General features: G+C 44.1%; 1 protein-coding gene across 3 annotated transcripts in view; it reads left to right on the forward strand.

The window, feature by feature from the left end:
• Positions 1–26,396, forward strand: part of braf (B-Raf proto-oncogene, serine/threonine kinase) — a 159,909-nt gene that overhangs the window by 65,358 nt on the left and 68,155 nt on the right. For 2 of the 3 annotated variants that reach the window (XM_038780232.1, XM_038780233.1), the window contains exons 6-10: positions 14,592–14,740; positions 17,378–17,497; positions 18,742–18,901; positions 20,043–20,082; positions 23,040–23,159. In XM_038780232.1, coding sequence (XP_038636160.1) covers positions 14,592–14,740; positions 17,378–17,497; positions 18,742–18,901; positions 20,043–20,082; positions 23,040–23,159 — 589 coding nt within the window. The remainder of the gene's footprint in view (positions 1–14,591; positions 14,741–17,377; positions 17,498–18,741; positions 18,902–20,042; positions 20,083–23,039; positions 23,160–26,396) is intronic. The other variant, XM_038780235.1, reaches the window with a different exon arrangement.

The raw sequence follows: 26,396 nt of genomic DNA on the forward strand, positions 1-26,396 counted from the left end.
CAGAGGGAGGAGCCGAGGCCAAGGCCACGGAGTTTGGAGATGGGTTTTGTAGGGAAGATGGTGTTGAAGGCTGAGCTGTAGTCGATAAATAGGAGTCATTCATGGCTGTCTTTGTTATTGAGGTGTTCCAGGGTAGAGTGCAAGGCCATGGAGATGGCATCTGCTGTGGACCTGTTGCAGTGGTAGGCGAACTAGTGGATCAACGCAATCCGGGAGGCTGTTGATTTATGCCATGACTAACCATTCAAAGCACTTCATGATGATGGATGTGAGAGCCACTGGACGATAGTCATTAAGGCATGCTGCTTGACTTTTTTTGGTACAGGGATGATGGTCGTCTTCTTGAAGCAGATAGGGACCTCAGATTGTTGTAAAGAGGGATTGAAGATGTCTGCGAATACCCCCGCCAGCTGATCCGCGCAAGACCTGAGTGCCCGTCCGGGTACCCCATCCGGGCCAGTGGCTTACCGAGGGTTGACCTTCGAGAAGGCTGCTCTGACGTCCGCAATGGTGATCTCAGATACAAGTTCATCCGAGGCTTCTGGGGTGGAGGGCTTGCTCTCGCTGACCTCTTGTTCAGAACGGGCAGAGAATGCGTTGAGCTCATCAGGGAGGGGTGCATTGGAGCTGATGATTTTACATGCCTTCATCTTGTAGCCTGTTATGTCTTGCAGACCTGCCATAGTCGGCGGGGGTCCGTGTGGGACTTGAGCTTGGTCCGGTACTGTCTTTTGGCATCTTTGATGGATCTCCTTAGATCATATCTGGCTTTCTTGTATAGGTCTGGGTCGCCTGACTTGAACGCCTCAGAGTTAGACTTCAGCAAGCAGTGTTCGGGTTTCCGGTTGGGAAACACACGGATTTGTTTCTTTGGCACACAGTCTTCTACACACTTATTAATGAAGTGGCGTACTTGTTCAGGCTGGTCGCAGAGTTTTTAAATACTGACCATTCCACTGACTCTAAGCAGTCCCGTAGGAGATCATCCGATTCTTCAGACCAACAATGCACAACTTTCTTTGACGGATTCTTTCTCAACCCTACAGTGCAGAAGAAGGCCATTCGGCCCATCGAGTCTGTACCAATCATTTGAAAGACCTCCCGACACAGGACTAATCCTCTCCCTATCCCTGCAACCCCACCTAACCTTTGAACACTTTAGGGGCAATTTAGCATGGCCAATCCACCTAACCTGCACATCTTTGGATTGTGAGAGGCAACCGGAGGAAACCCACGGAGAGAATGTGGAAACTCCACACAGTCGCCCGAGGTCAGAATGGAACCCGGGTCCCTGGCGCTGTGAGGCACCAGTGATGGGCGCTGTTAGGCACCAGTGATAACCACTGTGCCACCATGCCACCCCTTTCTCCAGGTCGTCGTCGTTCGCCCTCAGGCCTTTATTCCTCTCCACCTCCACCAGCAGCAGCTCAGCTTCCAGCGAGGCTATCCAGTCGCTATGATGCAACAAGGTCTCCTCCACCCCCTTCAGAACCTCTGCTCCTTCACCGCCTCTGAGGTCCTTCCCAATCTCTCTCATATCGGGCGTGCGTCCTCAACAGACTTTTAGAGGGTCTCCGTCATCTCCCCTCCTTGCCTCTCAAAGTGCTTGACGAATTGTCTCTCGAACTCGAGTGACGTTTCGCAGTGTTCCATGTCTGCAGACTGGACCTGCCTCTCTTTGAAACCCAAGTCGATAGTATACGCGTTTCATTGTTATGCTTCCCGAACCTTGGTCTGACAAATAACAGCTCCATCATTGTTGTCACCCATCCTATTATTCATATTGCTGCCAATGCATCATAGGAAAAGCTGCACTGAAGCCAGCATCATAGTGTGATACTCTAATCTATCACTTACATAATAACATCATTTATTTTCATGGTTTTTACAACAATCGTAATGGTCTTGTGGATACCGCTGGGTTTTTTAATTCCAGATTTTTATTGAATTCAAATTTCACCATCTGTCACGGTGGGGTTCGAACCCAGATCCCCAGAGAGCATTACCCTGGGTCACTATTCCACTGACAATACCACTACGCCACCGCCTTCCGTATGAAACGGCAGGATTGGGCCATTTGGCACCTCAACCCTGCTCCATTATTCAATAAGACCATGGCTGAGCGGATTGTGGCTTTAAATCTACTTTCTCGCCTCCCCCACGCAACCTTTCACTTCAATCAAAAATCTATCTAACCCAGCCCTGAACATATTCAATGACCCAGCCGCCACTGCTCACTGGCAGGAGAATTCCAAAGATTAACGACACTTGAGTGAGATACCCTTTCATTTGAAACTGTGTTCCCTAGTTACAGATTGCCCCATGAGGGGAAACATCCTCTCAGCTTCTAGCCCAGGGGTGGGCAAACTTTTCTGTGCAAGGGCCGCATTCGGAAATTCACAATTTTAAAGGGCCGCATAGTATATTAATTAATAGTCCCGGTTGTAACCAATTAGAGTGCGGCATATACCTCAGCGCTTCCCCGTCGGCATCCTGCCTTTAGCCCTCTTTTTCTCTACTTTTCAAAAATGGCGCTTCACCCGGTTATGATTCTGGGCGCCTCATATAGAACATAGAACAGTACAGCACAGAACAGGCCCTTCGGCCCTCGATGTTGTGCCGAGCAATGATCACCCTACTCAAGTCAACGTATCCACCCTATACCAGTAACCCAACAGTCTCCCCCCATTAACTTTACAAAACAAAATTTAAAAAATTAAAAAAAAAACATTTTTTTTTTGATGACTTGATCTTGGTGGGCTGCATAAAGACCTTTGGGGGCCGTAGTTTGCCCACCCCTGTTCTAGCCTGTTAAACCCCCTTGGAATATATGTTTCAGTTAAGATGACTCGCATTCTTCTAAACTCCAATGAATATAGGCCCAACCTTTCCGCATATCCCAGGAATCAGCCTAGTGAGCCTTCTCTGAGCTGCTTCCAATGTAAGTATATCCCTCACGGATCTAGACCAAAACTGTGCACATTATTCTAGGTACTGCCTCACCAATACCCTGTACAGTTGTAGCAAGAGTTCCGTCCTTTTATATTCCACCCCAGTTGCAATGAAGGCTAACATTACACCTACCCTCCTAATTACTTGCTGTACTTGCATGTTTTTTTGATTCATTTCCAAGGACACCCAGATCCCTCTGTACCGTAGAGATCTACAATCTCTCTCTATTAAATAATAATCTGTATTTCTATGCTCCCCCTGCCCCCAAAAGTGGGCAATATCTCATTGTTTCACTCTAAACAGCTGGCTTGTGAAGCAGAACAAGGTCAGCGGCACGGGTTCAATTCCCGTACCAGCCTCCCCGAACAGGCGCCAGAATGTGGTGACTAGGGGCTTTTCACAGTAACTTCATTTGTAGCCTACTTGTGACAATAAGCGATTTTCATTTCATTTCTTATACTCCATTTGCTAAATTTGCACCCATTGACTTAACCTATCTGTGTCCCTTTGCAGACTCTCTCGACTTGATTTCTATCTACCTTTGCATGATCAGTAAACTTGGCCACGACACACAGTCTCTTCGTCCAAGACAGTTTGTCAATAAAAGTTCTAAAGAAGTTATACAGACTCGAAACATTAACTCCACAAATGCTGCCAGACCTGCTGAGTGTTTCCAACGTTTTCTGTTTTTATTTCTGACAGTAAATAGTTGAGGCCCCAGCACTGATTCCTGCAGAACCACTCGTTACAGATTGCCAGCCTGAAAATGAATAATTTATCTTGACGCTGTTTTCTGTGGGTTGGCCAATCTTCTATCCATTCTAAGAAATCGCTCCCAACACCATGAGCTCTTAGCTTACGTAGTAATCCCTGTGCCTTCAGCTGCCAGGGTATAAGTTCTGGAATTTCCCTTCCTAAACCTTGCTGCATGTCTACCTGCCTCTCCTCATTGAGATGCTTTTTTTTAAACCTACCTCTTTGGTGACCTGCTCCAGTGCCTACTCCGTTGGCTCAGCATCAATATTTATCTGATTACACTCCTGTGAGCAACCTTGTCCTTATCGAATGCCTTTTGGAAATCCAAATACACTATATCTAATGGTTCCCCTTTATTTACCCTAGTTGTTATATCTTCAAAGATCTCTGATAATTTTGTCAAGCACAGTTTTCCCTTTCATTCAACCATGTTGACTCTATTTGATTGCATTGTGATTTTCTAAATGTCCTGCAAATAACAAAGAAAAAAAAGAACAAAGAAAATTACAGCACAGGAACAGGCCCTTCGGCCCTCCCAGCCTGCGCTGATCCAGATCCTTTATCTAAACTTGTCTCCTATTTTCCAAGGTCTACTTCCCTCTGTTCCCGCCCATTCATATACCTGTCTAGATGCTTCTTAAATGATGCTATCGTGCCTGCCTCTACCACCTCCGCTGGTAAAGCGTTCCAGGCACCCACCACCCTCTGCGTAAAAAACTTTCCACGCACATCTCCCTTAAACTTTCCCCCTCTCACCTTGAAATCGTGACCCCTTGTAACTGACACCCCCACTCTTGGGAAAAGCTTGTTGCTATCCACCCTGTCCATACCTCTCATAATTTTGTAGACCTCAATCAGGTCCCCCCTCAACCTCCGTCTTTCCAACGAAAACAATCCTAATCTACTCAACCTTTCTTCATAGCTAGCACCCTCCATACCAGGCAACATCCTGGTGAACCTCCTCTGCACCCTCTCCAAAGCATCCACATCCTTCTGGTAATGTGGTGACCAGAACTGCACGCAGTATTCCAAATGTGGCCGAACCAAAGTCCTATACAACTGTAACATGACCTGCCAACTCTTGTACTCAATACCCCGTCCGATGAAGGCAAGCATGCTGTATGCCTTCTTGACCACTCTATCAACCTGCGTTGCCACCTTCTTAATAATGGATTCCAGCATTTTCCCAATGACAGATGTCAGACTAAAGCCTATAATTTCTGGCTTTCTGGAATAGAAGTGTTACTTTTGGGGATTTACTGCAGTTACACTTGATTGCTCTCATTGGTCTCAACCGTAACCCCTCCTGCCACCCTCAAGTGCTACACTACAGCTGAAATGTAGACACAGCTCAATTTTGGGAGGAAGGAAACCATCAATCCTGACCGACATTGGCCCCTGGTCCCCAAAATGCTTCCAAATTAAAATTCTCAAATTCTCACCTTGGCTTCAAATACCTCCAGTGCCTTGATCTTCCTGTCTCCCTAACCATCTGCAGCCCTATAATCCTCTGACAACTCTGCATTCCTCTAAATTTGGCCTCTTATTGATCGCCGATTTTAATGCTTCATTATTGGTGGCTGTGCCTTCAGCTGCTGGGGTATTAGCTGTAGAATTTCCCTCCGGAAATCTCTCTACCTTCCTCTCCTATTTTAGATGCTCTTTTAAAAGCTACATCTTTGACTAGGCATTTGATTACATGTCAAAATGTCTGTTCCATTGGCTCAGCAGTAATATTTGGCGAAGGAGGCACAGTGGTTAGCACTGTTGCCGCACAGCATCAGGTTCCCAGGTTCGATTCCGACCTTAGGTGACTGTGGAGTTTGCACTTTCTCCGTGTGTCTGCGTGGATTTCCTCCGGGTGCTCTGGTTTCCTTCCACAGTCCAAAGATGTGCAATGATGGCGGCACGTTAGCACAGTGGTTAGCACTGTTGCTTCACAGCTCCAGAGTCCAAGGTTCGATTCCTGGCTTGGGTGACTCTGTGCGGAGTCTGCACGTTCTCCCCGCGTCTGCATGCGTTTCCTCCGGGTGCTCCGATTTCCTCCCACAGTCCAAAGATGTGCAGGTTAGGTGGATTGGCCATGTTAAATTGCCTTAGTGTCCAAAAAAAAGGTTAGGTTAGGTTATGGGGATAGGGTGGAGGTGTGGGCTTAATTAGTGTACCCTTTTCAAGGGACGTTGCAGACTCGATGGGCCGAATGGCCTCCTTCTTGCACTGTAAAGTCTATGATTCTATGTTTGGTGAACTGGACATGCCAAGTTGCCACTTAGTGTCCAAAGTTTAGGTGGGGTTACGGGATAGAGCGGGGGAGTGGTCCTAGGTGGGTACTCTTTTGAAGGGTCGGTTCAGACTCAGTGGGCCGAATGGCCCCCTTCGGCACTGTAGGGATCCTCTTATCCTTCTGTGGTATCTTACCCAATAATTGAAGCACTTTAACGAACGGAACATCTCAGCTCAGACATAGTCGGCATGTAGCATGTGTGAATCATAACAATACCCCTGAGGATGTGTCATGTGCTCATGCATTTGCGATTTAAATTTGGGTACCACCTGTGAGATAGGTTTAGATTCAAGGCTTCCTTGAAGACAAACTTCAAGAAATATGGCACGTCCACCACGTACTGGCAGAAATGTACAGGAAAGAATGACCCTGGAGTGATTCTAATTAGTGGCGTTGTTTCCTTTGAACAGCGAAGAATACAATCCACTAAGGACAAAAGGCAAAATAGAAAGATTGAGTAATTCCAACAAAATCAGACAATTCATCCTTGCCGACACTGTGCAAAGCCATATAGATCTGAAATTGTGTTAAAATGATTTCAAGCAAGGAATGGTCATCTAGGGTACGAAGGCAAATCAGTGGTTACTGCAGCAACCTGTGTTCACACACATGCTGTGGTGAGTAACTCGCCTCCTAACTTCCCAAAACCAGTCGACCATCTACCAGACACAAGTCAGGAGTGTGATGGAATACTCTCCACTTGCCTGGATAAGTGCAGCTCCAACAACACTAGAAGCTCGACCCACCATCCAGGACAAAGCAGCTGCTTGATTGGCATCCATCCACTACCTTCAACATTCACTCCCTCCAGCACCGACACAAAATAGCAACGTGCACCACCGACAAGACGCACTGCAACAATTCACCAAGGCTCTTTCGACGGCACCTGAACCTGTGGCCTCTCCATCCAGAAGGACAGCAGACGCATGGGAACACCCCAAGCTGCAGGTTTTCCTCCAAATCACTCACCATCCCAACTTGGAAATATTCCGCCATTCCGTCACCGTTGCTGGGTCAAAATTCTGGAACACCCTCCCTAACAGCGCTGTGGGTGTACCTACACCACTTCGACTGCAGAAGTTCAAGAAAGCAGCTCACCACCACCTTCCCGAGGATAGTTAGAGGTGGCAACCAATGCTGGCCTAACCAGTGAAGCTGACTGTTATGGGCCAGTGTTTAGAGAACCTCAAAGTGTGTCATGGAGTTCACCTGACCCACAATTTTCAATAGATTGTGGTATGGGGAGCACACCACAATCTCTACAGCTGTGGTACAGCAGAAATTGAAATGTATTTTTTGTAGCAAAATAATGTTTATTCTATAAACTCATGTTAACCTTTTTAAAACATACAGTTAACATCTTAGCAACCATCAATTCAAATACAACCCCCAAAGAATACAGCACTAAATAATCCTTAATAATTTCCCAAACAACATCCAGAGAACAGAAGAAACACCTTTTAACAGAAGCACATTAGGTTAATATTTATAATAAATGAGAGCATTTATAGTTCTGAATTCACCAAATGATCAAGAAATAGTCTTTTTATGGCAGAGAACAGCAGTAAACCTGCTCTGTCTGGCTTCAGCTCCAACACTGAAAGCAAAGCTAAAACACACCCTGCAGCAAACGGCCTAAAACGAAAGTAAAAAGCTGACAGACAGCCTAGGCCCACCCACTCTCTGACATCACTGCAGTAGTAAACACCTATTTCTTAAAGGTACTCTCACTACAGATATTTAAATACACAACCATTTATAAACGCTTGTTTCTTAAAGGTACTCTCACATGACACCTCCCCCAAGAAAACAAAAATAAACCATCAACTTCAGGATGCTTTTATTTTTCACCTTTTCAATATCCTTTAAGAAATGCACACAGTAAATATACTTTTTTGTTTCAAAACAAACAACACATGCAAACAGGTATAATAATATAATTCATTTTTTTTCGTTGTTCTTCCTCCAACTGAAATCCTTCTTGATTGACAATCTCTTTGAACAAGAAGGTCTCTGCACAATTTGTTCATTTCTCTACGCCTCGACATTTCTCTTTAAAGTCAGATACTTTAGGTCAATCTGATCACAAGAACATTTAAAACATCTGATGGAGTTATTCGATCGACTTCAGGAGGAAGGTTTGGTGATAAACCTGGTCAAAAGTGAATTTGGAAAAGCCATACTTTCCTTGGCCATACAATCGGAAAGGGTCGAATGGTCACACGGTGAAACCAGCAGTTATTGAGGAGTTTCCAAAACCCTCGAGATGAAGGGAAATAATGCAATTTCTTGGCACGAGTGGATTTGATCCAACATTGGTAACAAATTTTTGTAGCGTGGTTGCTCGTAATTCTCCTTTGTAATTCTCCAACACAGGAGCATTGGTTATCACAGCTGTCAGGCAGTCAAATACCTGTTGAAAGTCTGCTGTCCACTGAAATTTTCGATGTTTCTTCAGCAAGTTTGTCAGTGGAGCAACCACGCTACAAAAACGTTGTCACCAATGTTGGATCAAATCCACTCATGCCAAGAAATCGCATTATTTCCCTTCGTCTCGAGGGTATTGGAAACTCCTCAATAACTGCTAGTTTCACCGTGTGACCATTCGACCCTTTCCGATTGTATGGCCAAGGAAAGTATGGCTTTTCCAAATTCACTTTTGGCCAGGTTTATCACCAAACCTTCCTCCTGAAGTCGATCGAATAACTCCATCAGATGTTTTAAATGTCCTTTCCATGTCTGGCTGAAAATTACCAGATCGTCGATGTATACCGCACAATTGGGTAATCCTGAAACAACTTTGTTAGTTAACCGTTTAAATATGGCTGGTGCGTTTTTCATGCCAAATGGCATAACTTTGAATTGGTATATACCATCTGGAGTCACAAAAGCTGAAATCTCCTTCGCTCTTTCGGATAAAGGTACCTGTCAGTAACCTTTCTTAACAGCGATTTCTTAAAGGTACTCTCGCTACAGATATTTATATACACACCCATTTATAAACACCTATTTCTTAAAGGTACTCTCACATGACACTGGCATTCCATTAAATAATTTTTTAAAAATGGGCATTTTCTGAAATCTCAATGACAACATAGAGATGGTGTCTGATCACATGCCATTGTTGAAAAAGAAATGAATAAGCAGGGTTGGCAGTTTTGTACAGCCTTGTGTCACCTTTGAACTGTCTCTACACTCTGTCCCTCTCTGCAAAATAATAAAGATTTAATTAACGGAGGCCCCAATTCAATCATGCAATGCATCCTATATGTTAAGTAATGGGTTAAGAAACATTCCAATTAGTTGTCTCATTTATGCTAAGTATCCAATAATTGACACTGGTATGTAAAGAGGCTTCAGGTGGCCTTTGTGTCAGGTGATGTGAAGATAGAGTTTTGTGTAGAGTCTGTTAAAGTGAATAAAGGTGTTTGTGAAAAGGACTCTTTATACTATAGCAGTTAAACGTCTAACAAATGGTAGCAGAGGATGGTTACTGTGCAAGTGTGAAGGGTTGAAAGATACAACTTTTCCAGACCAAACCAAGGAGTGAGTGAGAAGATAAAAAAAAGATATATGGCTGAACCTAGGATAAAGCTGGCTGGATATGACTATGCCTCCCCTTATTTTCTCAAAGGGGATCATAAGACCAATGTAGAAGTGCAGTAGTTATGTGGACTAAGTTAACTGACGTGGGAAAGAGAAAACAAGGTATGGCATTGGCTCTTTCTCTACCTTATGATAATAAAATCCGGGGCAAAGTGTTTTCTGAGCTGGAATTGGAAGAGTTAGGCTCAGAAGGTCTGGAGACTCTATTGCGTTTATTGATAAGATTTATAAAAAGGATGACTTGAGACCAATGAGAGCAATCAAGTGTATGAAGCATGGTCAGATATTGGTTCTGGACAACAGAGGAATTCTCCATGGAAGACTATATAATGGAATTTAGCAGATTATACAAAAGGCTGCAGAAACACAACCTGGAATTTCCACAGTCTGACTGCTAGAGTGAGCAACATAGATAGGCTCCTGGTTTTGACAGGAGTTCAGTTTGCGGATAAGGATACCTCGTTCGATCAGATGACAGAAGCTTTAAAAAAGTTTCTGGGGAAACATTCTATTATGATGGCTCTGATGACACAAATAGGTCAGTCTGCAATTAAGCAGAATATGGAAGATACATTACTAACAGGATGGCGAAATCGCACAAGTACAAACAGGTTCTAAGACTATAGAGGGAGATTGGGACCCGGAAATGATGAAGACAGAAACCCAGTTAGAACCTACAATAGGAAGATGAACCCCAGAAATGCCCGGGGTATAATAAATTGATGTTTTCGATGTGACTCTCAATACCATTATGGTTTCAACTGTCCAAAACGTTATAATAGAGTGTTTGAAGCGACACATGACACGGAAGAGTAGAAGAGGAAAAAGATAGTGACCAGAAAGAAGGCATTGTCCTTTTAACAAGCAGTATTACACCGGTAATGAGGGTGTTGGTTACCGAATCCTTCAATTGTGCTGTATTGGACAGTGGCTGCACATCTACTGTGTGTGGAATTGACTGGTTAAAATGTTACCTAGACTCTTTGAATGCTGAAAATTGTAACAAGGTTAAGGAATTTGAAAGTTCCATAAGTTTCAGGTTTGGGGATGATAATACTCTGAAGTCACTGAAAGGAGTGGTGATCCCTTGCAATATTCCCGGAGTGAATCATTTTATTAGCACGGATGTTATATAAAGTGAGATACCTTTGCTTCTGAGCACACCGTCGAAGAAAGCACACATGAAACTGGATATGGAACAGGATAAGGCAACAGTTTTTGGAAAGATGGTGGACTTACAATTTACACAGTCAGGACACTATTGTATTCCATTGCTAACAAATAATATTTCAAGTACAGTTGTTAAGGATGTGTTAATGGTAGTTGAAAATGGGCCTTTAGCTGATAAAAAGCTTGTTGTATTAAAACTGCATAGGCAATTTGCGCATCCGTCTCCTCGGACGCTGAAAAATTTGTTAAAGGATGCAGGGGTAAGGGTTGGAGACTATACTAAACTGATAGAACAGGTTAGTGATTGCTGTGAAGTTTGTAGGAAGTACAGAAGGACACCAGCGTGGCCAATAGTAAGCCTACCTTTGGCCAAGGATTTTAACAACATTGTGGCCATGGATCTGAAGATCTGGGATAAAGCCAATAATAAATTTATTTTGTATTTTGTAGATTTAACAACCAGATTTAGTCAATCAATGATTGTACAAAGTAAAGAAAAGAGAATAATTCTGGATCAAATCGTGGAAAAATGGATAGGGACAGGAATGGGCCCACTGGCAAAATTCTTTATGGACCAAGGGGGGAGAATTTGCTAATGATGAATTTCGGGATATGTGTGAAAACGTGAATATTACAGTTATGAATACAGCTGCGGAAAGCCCATTTAGTAATGGTGTGTGTGAAAGAAACCATGCGTTAATAGATTATATGCTCCTGAATATTTTGGCAGATAGACCAAACTGCAAGCTAAATTCAGCTTTTGCATGGGCGGTACATGCAAAGAATTAATTGCAGATGGTTGGGGGCTATAGTCCCTATCAATTAATGTTTGGTAGAAATCCTAAAATTCCGTCCAATTTAGATGATCAGCCTCCAGCTTGGGAAGGGACTACAATTAGCTCTGCCTTTGCTGAGCATTTAAATGCATTACATAGGAGTAGAAACGCTTTTTTGGAAGCAGAAGTCTCTGAAAAAATTTGCAGAGCTTTAAGACATAATGTACGGCCATCAGATACCATTTTTCAGCAAGGAGACATGGTATACTATAAGAGAGACAATTTTAATGAATGGAAAGGCCAGGGAAGATCATAGGCATAGAGCAAAACAATTATTTTTCCACATGGCAATCAAGGTACATTCATCAAGGATAATGGGTACAGATTACAAATTGTCAAATTTAGACAGAGCAGACAGATGTGATGAGGAACCAGTGTCATTTGGTACGCATGTGTTACAGAACTATGAGGACCAGTAAACTGATATAGATAGGGTTTCTGTAGAGGAACGTAACACATCTGATGAATGAGAACACGCCATTTTTCCAAAAAGAAAACTGCCAAAAGTTGGTACAAAAGTGACATACTTGCCTGAAGGGTCTAGCAATGGAAGGATGCAACTGTTATTAGTAGAGCAGGGAAGGCCACTGGAAAGTATAAACATTGATTGAATGTACAGCATTCAGGGGAGGGAGTCAAGACAATGGATTGGGAACACAAAGTTCAAAAATGAAGGGCACAGAAACACAGTGTCAGTTAAGATAGTACATTGGATAGTGAACGAAAGGCCCGCAGGAAAAGGTCGAGAACTATTGAAAGGACATCCCACAGCAGAAGGGATAGATCAAGGAGTAGCAGTGCAGAACGTGATACCAGGGGACGTAGTTTATCAAGATCTCGGAACATGAGTAAGACTACGAATACTAATAGGAGTAGAAGCCCACATACACGTGAGATTTTGGTGGCTTCGAATAAATTAGATGAAAAAGTTATCAAAGATGCCAAACATCAAGAACTGCATAGTTAGAATGAATTGGGTATACACTGAAGTACCGGATAGGGGACAAAGAGCTCTATCCCACAGATGGATTTGCACGGAAAAGGTTCTTCCGGGTGGAACTTATAAGGCAAAGGCAAGGCTTGTGGGAAGAGGATTTGAAGAAAACGTAGAAGATCAGGATTTAAGGGTAGATTCACCTACGGCAGGAAAGGTTATTTTAAGTATTTCCTTGACTCTATTAGCCATAAAGCCATGGGAATGCAAATCTATAGATATAAAAGCTGTCATTTTGCAGGGGCATCAGCTCCAGAGAGATTTTTATCTGTCCTAAAGAGGCAGCTAACACAGAAGGGGTGCTCTGGAAGTTGAACAAATGTGCATATGGATTGAATGATGCGTCTGGAGTCTGGTACTTTTTGGTAAGGTCAGTTTTGTTAAAGTTAGGCTGTTGCCAGTTGAAAGAAGATCCGGCAATGTTTTACTGGCACTATAATGGAAATCTTTCTGGCATCTTTAAGATGCATGTTGATGATTTTTGTGGGGTGGGACTAGTGATTTCGAAGGTATTGTAATCTCTGGTTTGAGAAAAGATTTCAGGGTTGGAAGTCAGGCTTCCGGGGCATTTAAATATATTGGACTGAAAATCAGACAGACTAAGTTAGGGGCAACTTTATGTCAGCAATCTTATTTGGAAAGCATCAGCCCAATAGCAATTAGTCGTGGCTGGGTTTCACAAAAAGACGCAGTGGATTCAAAGATGGAAAAAGAGCAACTGCGAAGTTTTGGGCAACTGAATTGGTTAGGTAGACAGACTAGACCGGATGTGAGTTTTGATGTCTTAGCGTTGAGTACAAAAATGAATGATCCCAAAGTGGAAGACATAATAAGAGCAAATAAAGCATTGGTCAAACTAAAAATGCAGGAGTGTGTTTTGAGGTTCCCGGTTTTAGGTGACCTTTGGTACTTGAAGCTCAGGTTTATAGAGATGCGTTCTATGCAAATTTATGTGATGGGGTTTCAAGCGCAGGAGGTTTTATAATTTTCCTTTTGGGGAACAAAGAAATAAGGAGAGTGGTCAAAAGCACTTTGGCTGCTGAGACGTTAAGTCTTGTAGAGGCGGTGGATATGGCCGTTGATGTATCTCGGATATTGACAGAATTTTGGGATTAGGGGAGTTGGGTAATATACGTAGTGAATGTCACATTGATAATAAATCCCTGTGGGAAAATGCGCACTCTACAAAAAGTGTCATTGAAAAAAAGGTTAAGGTTAGACATCGCAAAAATTAAATGGGTCGACAGTAGCTATCAATTCTCAGATTGTTTTACAAAAAAGGGGGCTAGTTCACAGAAACTTTTGGATATTGTTAATGAAGGGCGCCTGTTTCTGTGATGGTTTTTTTCTTTAAAAAACAGTGGGAAAAAAAAAGAGAAGGGGGCAAATTGCGTGTGTGTTTTTGAGTTTCTTGTAATTTTGTTTTCACCTAATTATTTTTTTTCTCCAAGGAAGGGGAGACTGTAAAGTAATGGGTTAAGAGACATTCCAATTAGTTGTCTCATTTATGTTAAGTATCCAATAATTGACACTGATTATGGAAAGAGGCTTAAGGTGGCCCTTGTGATGTGAAGATAGAATTTTGTGAAAGTCTGTCAAAGTGAAAGAAATGTGTTTGTGAAAAGGAGAATTCTTGATTCTATATAATAGTAGCTAAATGTCTAACATAGGTTTAGCTCAGTGGGCTAGACAGCTGGTTTGTGATGCAGAACAAGGCCAGCAGCGCAGGTTCAATTCCCATACTGGCTGAGGTTATTCATGAAGGCCCTGCCTTCTCAACCTTGGCCCTCAGCTGACGTGTGGTGATCCTCAGGTTAAACCACCGCCAGTCAGCTCTCTCCCCTCAATGGGGAAAGCAGTCATCTGGGAATATGGCGACTTTACCTTTATAGAAAACTGACCTCAACACTGACTCCAGTGACAGATATTTTGAATTGATCTTATCTGGGGCTACCTCCTATCAGTATATAACTTTTCTTATTTTCCCTTTCAGGTTCGAAAGACTTTTTTCACGCTGGCGTTCTGTGATTTTTGCCGCAAACTGCTGTTCCAGGGTTTCCGTTGTCAGACATGTGGATATAAGTTCCATCAACGCTGTAGCACGGAAGTCCCCCTCATGTGTGTGAACATTGACCAGCTAGAGTAAGTACAATCACACCACAAAAGAGACAGTAGTCATCATGGGCCAAGGAAATAAAGTCTTTGAATTATATTTATTGAGTGAGAGCAGTCTGGAGCAGGAGGTGACCATTCGGCCCTTCGAGCCTGCTCTGCCATTTAGAGTTAACTCTGGATGACTCCTCCTCATTGGGAGCAATCAGTACCTTTCTATAACTTTCTTCTGATCAGCTTATGAAATCTGAAAGATACCTTGACCGTAACTAGTATAAAGGATGGCTTAGATGAGATGAGTGTAACGTGCCCAAGTTTACTGAGAGTAAAAAGTCAGACAGGAAAACAAGCATGAAGAGGATGCAGAGGCTGACAAGGGATGTGGAAAGCCTATGTGATAGTAGGGAAGATAGAAAGGCAGAATATCTTCTAAATGGTCAGGGACTGGAAAGTTGTGTTGTTCAGATTGAACAGCCTGATCTTGCACATGAATCATAGAACATCAACATGCAGGCACAACAAGAAAGACAACTGTTATGTTAAGAACAAAGAACAATACAGCACAGGAACAGGCCCTTCAGCCCTCCAAGCCTGTAACGGTCATGATACCAACCTTTGCCAAAACCCTCAAACAACAATGTTGTTACCCTTTATTCCATGGCGACTGGAGGGTAAGAGTAAAGAAGCCTTTTTCCCATGAGGGAAGTTGGTGGCATTGTGGTAATGTCGTTGGACTAGTAATCCAGAGGCCCAGGTTCATCTCCTGGGGGACAAGGGTTCAAATTCCACCACAACAGCTGGTGGAATTTAAATCAAAGTAATAATAATGTTGTAGTTAATAATGTTAATAATAATAGTAATGTTGATGGCGACAACCATTATCAATTGTTGTAAAGGCCCACCTGGAGATGTGCATTCCTTACCTGGTCTCCTATATTTCCTCTAATTTTGAAGAATGGAGGTGTTCTTTGTAGAGCAAAATAATATTCTCAATGAGTTTGATAGGGTAAATGCTAAGGAAGGATGCAGAGAGATCTGGGGAGTCAAAAACTAGGGATAACAATCTCTGAATAAGGGGTTGACCACTGAGATGAGGAGAAATTTCTCATAAAGGATTGTGAACTTTTGGATATTCTACCCTTGAATGCTTTGGCTGTTCAGTCATTGAGTATATTTGAATGCAGAATTAATGAATTTAGGTCAAAGCGAATCAAGGAATAGGGGGATTGCTATGGTAGAAGATCAACCATGATCACAAATGCGAATGGCTACTCCTGCTCCTATTTCTCAAATTCTTCCGTGCGAGTTCAAAACTCCCACTGGGCAAATTTGTGAACTTGAGTTCAATAAATGTAGTCACTTCTGGCCTTGAGAAGGATTGTTGTGGAGACCCAACTGGTTCACTCCTGTCTTTCTGAGAAGGGAGCCTTCACCCATTGATCCGAATAATGTTAAGGCCCAGTGAAGGGCCATTGCCATGCCAGAGCAGCTTGGGAAGGGCAATGCAGCTTTGTTGGCAGAGAATAAAACAAATGGAGTTAAAATTAAAGCAGGTCACTGGCTCCAGTCTTCACCTCAAATAAGTGAGAATGTAAGTTCCTCAAGGATTTGGTCTGCAATTTGTTTTTCTGAGGTCCCAATTCGGAGGACAAGATCAAAGTATGCTTATTCTGTAAGTATTGTTTCGAGCTAATGCTGTTGCTTTGTGTGGCACTGTTTGTCACTAAGCTTATTTAGTAAGCTGCATATACAAATGCAAGTTGTTATTGCAAATACACAATGGAAAAGACACCGGGGGATGGATGAATTTATGCACAATGCTGGTTTAGCTCAGTTGACTAGACAGCTGATTTGTGATGCAGAGCAAGGCCAACAGTGTGGCCTTGAGGTCACTCATGAAGGCCCCACCTTCCCAATCTCGTCTGAGGTGTGGTGACCCTCAGATTAAATCATCACCAGTCAGCTCTTCCCCTCAAAGGGGAAAGCAGCCCATCGTCATCTGGGACTATGGTGACTTTACTTGTCACATCATGTTGTCCGCAACTGTGACTGAGCTGTAAATGATCAATGCTTTCCCCTAATTGTACATAACTCACTCGAGAGACAATCCAGATTCGCAAGCACATGACCTCCACTTGTATTTTTGAGTCAGATTGTTGTGGGGTTAAGCCCCACTTCCAAAGGTTTGAGCACTTAATCCAGGCAGACACAATGAGGAAGTGCCATTTGTTGAATGAGATGCTGGACCAAGGCCCTATCGATCCTGTCAGGCAGGTCCTATGGCGCCATTTGAAGAAGAACAGGGAACTCTCCCTTGTGTCCTTGTCAGTGTTGGTCCCTTAGCTAACTTCATAAAATAAATTATCTGGTCTTGTATCTCATTGTCTGTGGGATGTTGCTATGTGCAAATTACCTTCCATGTTCTGCTATAAGTGAACAGTGACTAAATTTCAAAAGTGTTTCATTGGCTCTTAATTACTTTGGGATGTCCTCAGGTGCTATATAAATACAAGTTTTCTGTTTTGTTCTTTTTCACCTCTTGTGTAGCAGTGTGTGTTGATTTTATTAATCTGGCAAAAAATAAATTGCTGCAATAGTGCTGAGATTTTGTAATTCTTTTCTCATCCTCCATTTCTCCTGGCTTCTTCTTTGTCTATCTTCCTCCAGTTTGCTAATCCTTTCCCGAATCTACGAGAACCATCCCATTACACAAGACGACGTATCGTCCGGAACAACTCCACCAGGCTCGGGGATGTATCCTTCAGTCCCGCCCTCCGATTCCACAGGGTAAGTCCTTTGCAGGAGTCTCTCTCTTTCTCTTCCTCTCTCCTCCAGTTGCCTCATAGCACTTTATTTATACAATTTGCAGCTCTTAAGTTCGCTGTGTCAGACAACTGTTCCACCGGTTGTGAGCTGGAGAGTGGTGAGCCGCTCGCAGTTCACCAGACATTTTCCATCAATGTTTGATCATCATTTGCACTAGGTGATGCAGGAAGTAGCTTAGCTGGAGGATGTTACCACTGTTGCCTGTGCTTCTCTTGCCTGACCCCACTCCTCGCGCCTACCCTCACTCCTCACACCTATCCTCATGCCTATCCTCACTCCTCACGCCTATCCTCACTCCTATCCTCATTCCTCACCCCTATCCTCATGCCTACCCCCACTCCTCACGCCTATCCCCACTCCTCACGCCTATCCCCACTCCTCACGCCTATCCCCACTCCTCACGCCTATCCCCACTCCTCACGCCTATCCCCACTCCTCACGCCTATCCCCACTCCTCACGCCTATCCCCACTCCTCACGCCTATCCCTACTCCTCACGCCTATCCCCACTCCTCACGCCTATCCCTACTCCTCACGCCTATCCCCACTCCTCACGCCTATCCCCACTCCTCACGCCTATCCCCACTCCTCACGCCTATCCCCACTCCTCACGCCTATCCCCACTCCTCACGCCTATCCCCACTCCTCACGCCTATCCCCACTCCTCACGCCTATCCCCACTCCTCACGCCTATCCCCACTCCTCATGGCTTATTTCCATTCCATCCCCATTCCTTTTTGTAAATAAATGTAGAGTACCCAATTTATTTTTTCCAATTAAGGGGCAATTTAGCGTGGCCAATCCACCTACCCTGCACATCTTTGTGTTGTGGAGGTGAAACCCACCCAAAAACGGGGAGAATGTGCAAACTCTGCACGGACAATGACCCAGAGCCGGGATCGAACTTGGGATCTCGGTGCTGTGAGACTGCAGTGCTAACTACTGAGCCACTGTGCTGCCTATTCCATCCCCCTTCCTCATACCTATCCCCACTCCTCTCACCTACCCCAACATCTCAAGCCCACCCCCACTCCTCGGACCTATGCCATTTCTCATATCTACCCCTATACCTTATTCCTCGTGCCTACCTGCCGCTCATCTGACACTATGGAATCGTATCTCGGCCAGAGCCAGGCCACTAGTGCAAAACATGAGTGAACACAGTGCTGTCGAGAGCAAGAATATAATAGCGTTTTACATTTGCAGGTCCCTATCTCACCCAACCGCCTCCCCAACAAAATCGATTCCAATTCCACAGCCTTTCAGACCCGGGGAGGAGGACCAACGCAATCAATTTGGGCAGCGAGACCGATCATCCTCTGCACCAAATGTACACCTCAACACAATCGAGCAGGTCAATATTGATGTGAGTATCCACATGCCACACCAGTACTCACTACGGCTGTTTAAAGATAGGGGGAGGGGTATGATCGCAGGACAAACACTTTATGGTGTAGCCCATGATTCAACGATAGCTCTCTCGCTCTTGAGCTGAATGTTGAGTTCAAACTGCAGAAGCTTGTGCCTAAGCTAACAGTCCAATGCTGGACCCAGGGGATGCTACACTTTGGATGAGATATTAAGTTGAGACTGTCTGCCTTCTCGGGAATAATATCCCATGGCCCCTGGAGAGTTTTCCCTGGTGTCCTTGTTAATATTATCACCCAAACCAACATCACATAAATGTGATTACGTAAGAATTTATCTTGTTGGTGGTGCTGGATCTATCCGTGTGCAAGTGGCTGCCATCTTTTCCTGTAAACAGTGGCTACTTTTCAAAATAAGTTTTTATTGGCTATATGGGATGTCCTGAGGTCATGCGATGCACTGTCTAAAATGAATGCCTGCTCTTTGCAGCAGGTAAGCTCGAATGAAGAAATGATGGTTCAGCTTGTGCAGTGCTTCCTTGTGACCTTTCTTGCACTAATTATTTGGTGCTCTTACTCCTGGTACAAGACCTTTGTGAAAATCTATCAGACTAACTTTATTTCTCCCCTCCCACCCTCCGCATTGGTTCATTTTTTTTTTTTTGCCTTTCGCCAACATATCTGAAGGTGTTGATTTCTTGGTCTGTGGTGACACAGATGGCAGTTGCCTACTCATGTCATGTAAGCCCAGCTAGTGAGGGTGGAGAGGGGCAGTTGAGGTGCTAATCTTCCCAGAGCCTTGCCCTTTCCAGCGAAGATCGATGTGTAGCATTCCGTACTGGGATCCATGGTTAGTTCTCTTCTCTCGAATACATTCACAATTGTAGGGCCAGCTATTGATGCTCTTGGCTTGTGTTGGGCAGGGGGCAGTGGGGTGGGGGAGGGGGTGCATAGTGCATGTAGGTGAATGGAATCAGTGGAAATCGTGGTCCCTTCCAACGGTCAGAACTTCTTTCTCGGGGGCCTCAAATAAACCCTGCTCTTGTGACAGAAATCCATTCCCCCTCAGTAACCTGACTTCACCCAGGAGGTCTGAAAAATATAAATACAAACAGCTAACCTTTGCTCCTTATCCTTTAGGGTCTGATCCGAGATCAGGGTCTACAGCGCAGCGATGGAGGTAAGAGCATGTTGTGTCACACATTGTTCCCCTTAGGTTTTGCGGGTTCCTTGAGATTTTATGGAAACGTCAAGATTTTCATGGCGTAGTATGCTCAATAATTTTATACCCCTCAAATTATTGTTCATGTGAATTTTGTGCTCCAGGATTAGTGCTGGAACAATGCAACACTGCCCAGGTTGCGGACAATTAAATGCAGAGTGAGGCCCCTTCCCCGGCAGTGTTTGTCAGAGGTCCTTCCTCTACTGTGCTAAGGCAGCTGTTTCCATTTTCTATATCAGCCCTCCTGTGTGCCTCCTGTGTTGCTAATTTGATGCTGGCTGGTACTATATCATGGCAGGCTGTGCTGTGGCTTGGTGTCCTGCAGGGAATGTATTACACCCAGCAGACAGAGGAGACTCTGCTTATAACTGAAATCGGGTCTCCCATTGAGTTCTGCTAATGTGGTCCCTGATTAATGGAGTGTAAATTTTCAATTAAGTGCGAGAGTCATGTCATTCAATTTGTTGGAATGCTGAAATAGTCATGCGAACAGATACTAATGTAGGTACTAAAACAGCAAGGCCTTCAAAAGGCCATTGCCTGACTTGTGATAATGCCCTTTCACCTCCTGACAATAAAATTCAGCACGTTAGCACCTCTGGTATCTCTCTGACATTTATGGATTTTCTTTGTTGCCTATGCTCCTCCCTCCATCCACCAGCAAGGTATTGACTCCTCGCCAGAAAGTAAGGTGACCTCTTAATTGACTTATGAGTCTAGTTATTGGTTGAACCACAGAGGGCATCAGACATGAGCCCAAACCTACATCATTGGTTTTTTGTCTATTCACGTTCCAGCAGGAATCTTTAGCTAGTGATGAGACGGCAACAGTGGTCAGCACAGTTGCTTCACAGCTCCAGGATCCCAGGTTCCATTCCCGGCTTGGGTCACTCTCTGTGCGGAGTCTGCACGTTCTCTCCATGTGTGCGTGGTTTTCCTCCAGGTGCTCCGATTTTCTCCCACAGTCCAAAGGTGTCCAAATGGATTGGCCATGCTAAGTTGCCCTTAGTGTCCATAAAGGTGGAGTGGGGTTACTGGGTTACGGGGATAGGGTGGAGGTGTGGGCTTGGGTAGGGTGCTCTTTCCAAGGGCCTGTGCAGACTCGATGGGCCAAGTGCACTGTAAATTCTATAAATCTATGATCGTAACTGACTTTTTAATGACTCCTTCTGCACTGTAAGGATTCTATGGATTCTATTCCAGGGAAACTAATAATAATAATAATCTTTTATTGTCACAAGTATGAAGTTACTGTGAAAAGCCCCTGGTCGCCAGATTCCGGCGCCTGTTCGTGTAAGCTGGTACGGGAATTGAACCCACGCTGCGAGCCTGGTTCTGCATCACAAACCAGCTGTCTAGCCCACTGAGCTAAACTAGCCCTAAACTAGGGCCCATTGCACAGCCGCAGGTACACTGCAATGAGTTAGTTCAATATAGACTGGAGAGCGATCACTGGCTCAATGTGGCTCAGCAACTCGCTTGACAAACCTATAGACTTTTAAGTGTATTCTGTCTTGACTTGATGCACATAAAAGACTGTCATGCTCCGTTTTGTGACCTGGAGCTGGGGCTCAAACCTGACAGGTTTACTTCAGGTCCCAGCAGTTTGTGGATTGTACAAGTGGACCCACAGCCAATGCTGTAGTGAGGAGCCAATGGTGTCACTAATTTATTAAAAGTATAGAGGCGAGACGGTGGCATAGTGGTAATGCCACTGGATTATTAATCCAGAGGCGCAGGCTAATGCTCTGAGGTGAATCCATCTAACCTGCACATCTTTGCACTGTGGGAGGAAACCGGAGCACCAGGAGGAAACCGAAACAGACACGGGGAGAAAGTGCAAACCCCATATAGACAGTCACCCGAGGCTGGAATTGAACCCAGGTCCCTAGAGCTGTGAAGCAGCAGTGCTAACCACGGTGCCACCGTGCCACCCCATTTTGGCCCATGGTTAGACTTCACTGAATTTTAGGAATTTATTTCAAAAGCTGAGTATCTGCTGAAAAAGGCAAAGCATTGGGAGATGAACTTTGGGCACTGTCACTTCCTCATTTTCATTAATAATCTGCCCACTAAACAAGGACCAGATGGTTATCCTGGAGAGAGTGGGGAGCAGTGCACTGTTCTTCACCAGCTGCAGCCTTTCTAGTGAGTTTAGCATGAACTGACAATCAACTGCATTCCTTGTGGCCTGTATTGGTTCAGTTACACTGTCATTATCAGCTGAGACACTGGAAGAGTGTTCATTAGGAACTTTTAACTGTAATATTAAGTTACACTCTTAGAACGTGCGTTACTTCAATTCCGGGTGGGTTGAGGCGAGGTGGGGAGTGAATTTGAGTTGGTTTAAGATGACTGTCAGAGCTATGATCAAATCTGGCTCGTTCTTGCTTTGTTCTGCTGCAATTAGCAGAATCGCAAATAGCAACTAAAGAATTTCACCTCTTTTATTTTTTTTAAAGCAACATAGGGAAGAATTTAAAGTTGGGCATTATCTCCATTGAAGTACGTGATTCCTCTCTGACAGTGTATATTGTGCACTAAAATAATGTAGGACCTTCGCCGACCGACACAGCTCCAACACATTAGGTAGAGTCTAGTTGTAGCAGTGTGTCTGAAAAGGCTGTGATGTCTGCCCACTTGTGTGTCCCTAAGGCAGTTTATCTTGGCTGTCAGGAGTGCATTGAGAACCAGTGTGCAGATATAAGAACTTTGGTCTCTGTTCTGATTAGAAAGAATTGTTGATGGACATGCACTGTACGAAACAGGGGACGATCCCCCAGCAGAAACCCTACTGTAGTACACAAGGCTTCTTTTACCCTTTTGAATATTTTTTCTCTATCCAATAAGAAAGAACCCTATTGCAGGGATTTTTATTCCTGCTCCTTTACTCCTTTTCTTTTCTCTTCCCGCAGCCCCCTTGACGCAGCCGGTCAGGTGCCTCAGGAAGTACCGCTCCCGGACTCCCAGCCCTTTGTTGCAATCTTACCCCAATGACATTGTCTTTGATTTTGAGCCTGGTCCCGTATTCAGAGGTACTTGGGCACCTCGCCTCGCTTACCCACCTGTGCACGCTCCCTCACAAGCATTTACATTGCACCGCACCGATCCTCTCACTGCTGCTTCTCCACCTGAGATTCATGTCCACTCCATGGACCCATTGTATACAGGAAGTGTGGAGCAGGTAGCTCGATCAGAAGCAGTATTGTACCGAGGCCTAGGAAGAGAAAGTTCACCTTGTCGTAAACATTGTTCGCTGGAGACAGCAGATGGGTGGACGATAAGAACGTGAGCAAACCCAATCCTAACCAGGGCTTGATACACAAGAGTGATTCACCGGTCGCCCATCTTTAAATTTTAATGTAAACATGCAAGGAAATCGAGCCCAGCATCTTGAGCTAGAAGGCTGAGCATTGGGGAACAAATAGATGAAAGGATAGTGGCTATATGTCGGAATTTCAAAAGATCTATGTCTTAGTAGCTATAGACAGAATTAAAAAGGATATCTGTCCGAAGATTAATAACGTAAGTTTGAAACTAAACACTAATTCTTGATAATAGGTTTATTTACAGAACGCCATCTCACCTTTGTCTATTTCCTACCTAGTATCCCCGTGTCCCAGCAGTCTCTCTTTACAAGTGCTCTTGGTACTTAATTAAACAATGCCCTTTACCTGTGTGCTGTAACAATATAATTAACATACCATTAACACGTGCACATGTATTTATAATTCACATGGTCTGCTGTGGTAAACATACATAAAAATGGGTTATTCCCACTCGCTCTTCAACTTGGCCACAGAAAGCTAGAAGCGAGTAAACATTTGTGGTTACTGCAGCAAAAATCACAACTGATAACCCAACACTGACCATGCAAAATTACATGACTGAGAAACAGTGTATATTATACATTTGAAATGATTGAAGTAGCAGATACATTACTGAGTCCAGTAAAGTGGTCATGTCGCTGGCTTTGAAAGCAAACCAAGGCAAGCCAGCAACACGGTTCGATTCCCGTACCAGCCTCCCCGAACAGGCGCCGGAATGTGGCGACTAGGGGCTTTTCACAGTAACTTCATTGAAGCCTACTCGTGACAATAAGCGATTTTCATTTCATGTAAGAAAAGAAAAGAGGTGCTTTACATTTATTTATACCCTATTATGAACATTTTAATTTAATCAGTTTAGATTCATTTTCTCTGACCTATATTTGGTGTGCTGCCTTGAGGTCATCCCTTGTTTAGCATATGTGACCCCAGGGAAACATTGCATTCAAGTAAGAATTGGAAATGTTAGCCAATGCACTACTAAACAAGCCCACAGAAACTTTATACAAAAGCAAAAATACTGTAGCTGCAGGAAACATGGACAAAGAACAGAAAATACTGGAAATGCTCAGCAGGGCAGAGCAGCGTCTGTGGACTGAGAAACAAAGATCATGCTTCTGTGACCTTTCAAACGTAGACCAATGCCAGATCTGCTTCCTAGACATGCCCAAGACTACATACATGCTGGCATTTTGGGGGCGGGTGGGAAGAGGTTATTCAGAAATGTAGGGTGAAAGATTGTGGTAGTGGGGTGGCAGTGAGGTTATAGGTTGGCCAGGAGGTGTGGAAAGTTGGCATTTCAAATGAACTCTGCAGAAAGCATCAAAGTTGGCAAACACAAATGGTGATGTTGGTACATGGCACAAGCCAATATGTTATTAAATATACTGTCACAGCTTATTTATAAGCAGTGTTAAAGATGTTACCATTGTACCAACTCATCATATTGTGTTTGGCTGTGCATGGACTGTACTCCTTCCTCTGACATGTAGGAAGAACGATCACTCTGTTACCAGATGTGAATGCACTGGAATAAATTGATCTGAGTTTTTGACTAGCCCCTAAAAGGAGAATACCTGTTGCTTGATCAGAGTTGACCTTAAAGATGATTTTTTGAAGGAAGACCAAATGGAGTCATCCCAGTCTCCAAATCTCCATTCAGCCCAGTCGGTTCCTGGTTCTCACCCGTTTGGCACACGTTACATTGGTAACTGAACTTTCAACCTATTCGCATTCCAAACATGAGCCTGTCATTTCAGATTATTCTGCAGCATAGCTGCTAGCTTCTTGGTAAAGCCTGAACAATCTCTAAGCTGTGTTGTCCAGAGGTGGCATAGGAAATGACATGTCATTCTGTTTTAAAAGGTCATTTCACTTTCTTACACCTAATTTATTTTCCTGGATCATGGTGGGAGCATCCCATTCTAGTCTCCAAGACTCCACCCTAACTCCAACTTGCCAACTCTGTGTCCTCTCCTCTCGGAGCCATCTGCTCCACATTGAGGGTGACATCTTCAGCCTGCAGGCCCTCTAATGGCCTGCAGCTATCTCCCTGCCCACTCATCTTGTCACCTCACATTAAGGATCCTTTTAATTATATTTTTTCTAATTAAGAGGCACTTTAATGTGGCCTATCCACCTATCTTGCACATATTTGGGTTGTGGGGGTGAGACCCATGCAGACACGGGGAGAATGTGCGAACTCCACACGGTCAGCGAGGCAGCAGTTCTAACCACTGCCATTGTGCCACCTTTTAAGGCACCTCCTCAACCTAACTTTTTGCTAACATGTATGATTACACCTCCTAATCCCATTCCCTGTTCCTGCTTGTGACTGACCAGGACTTTGTGAAGTGCCTTTGCTGGAGGTTTTATAACACGAGGTACATTTAGGTAGACATAGTTATGAGAGGGTCATCCCTGCCACCTCGGTGTAACCTGTCATGAGAAGCAGCCACCGTTTGGAGTTATCCAGATGTTGGAATTTTTTGAATTCTTTTTATTTTTGAGCTCATTGACTGAACAGGGTAGTCAGTTCCTTTCGTTCTCAGCGTGAAGGATGAGATCAAACCTGTAATTTATTAGTAACCAATAAAGTCAGTGTGCAATTGGCTGTTCGATGCCAAGTTCATCAGGAATTGTAATTGCACCCACTGCTTGCACGAAGAATTTAGTTTGAATTTGGCTGCTCCCTCCACTGGGAAATACTTTTGCTGTGTTCAGTTAAGGAGCTTTGCTCCTTCGGTCATTGATGCTTCCTTTATTGCCTGTTTTAGCAAACAGGATCTGTGGCCTCTCCTGTCCCGCTGCCTCTACCAGGGCTCCATCGCTACATCATCAACGTTGGACCATTATTGAAAAGGAGCACTCGACGAGTCAATCAACCTGCATTGGAGAGGACCTTTGATGTCTGCCTCCTTCCCCCCCACTTGTCCCAAAACTTTT

This window comes from Scyliorhinus canicula, chromosome 20 (genome assembly GCF_902713615.1).
Source record: "Scyliorhinus canicula chromosome 20, sScyCan1.1, whole genome shotgun sequence".
Taxonomy (NCBI): Eukaryota; Metazoa; Chordata; class Chondrichthyes; order Carcharhiniformes; family Scyliorhinidae; genus Scyliorhinus; species Scyliorhinus canicula.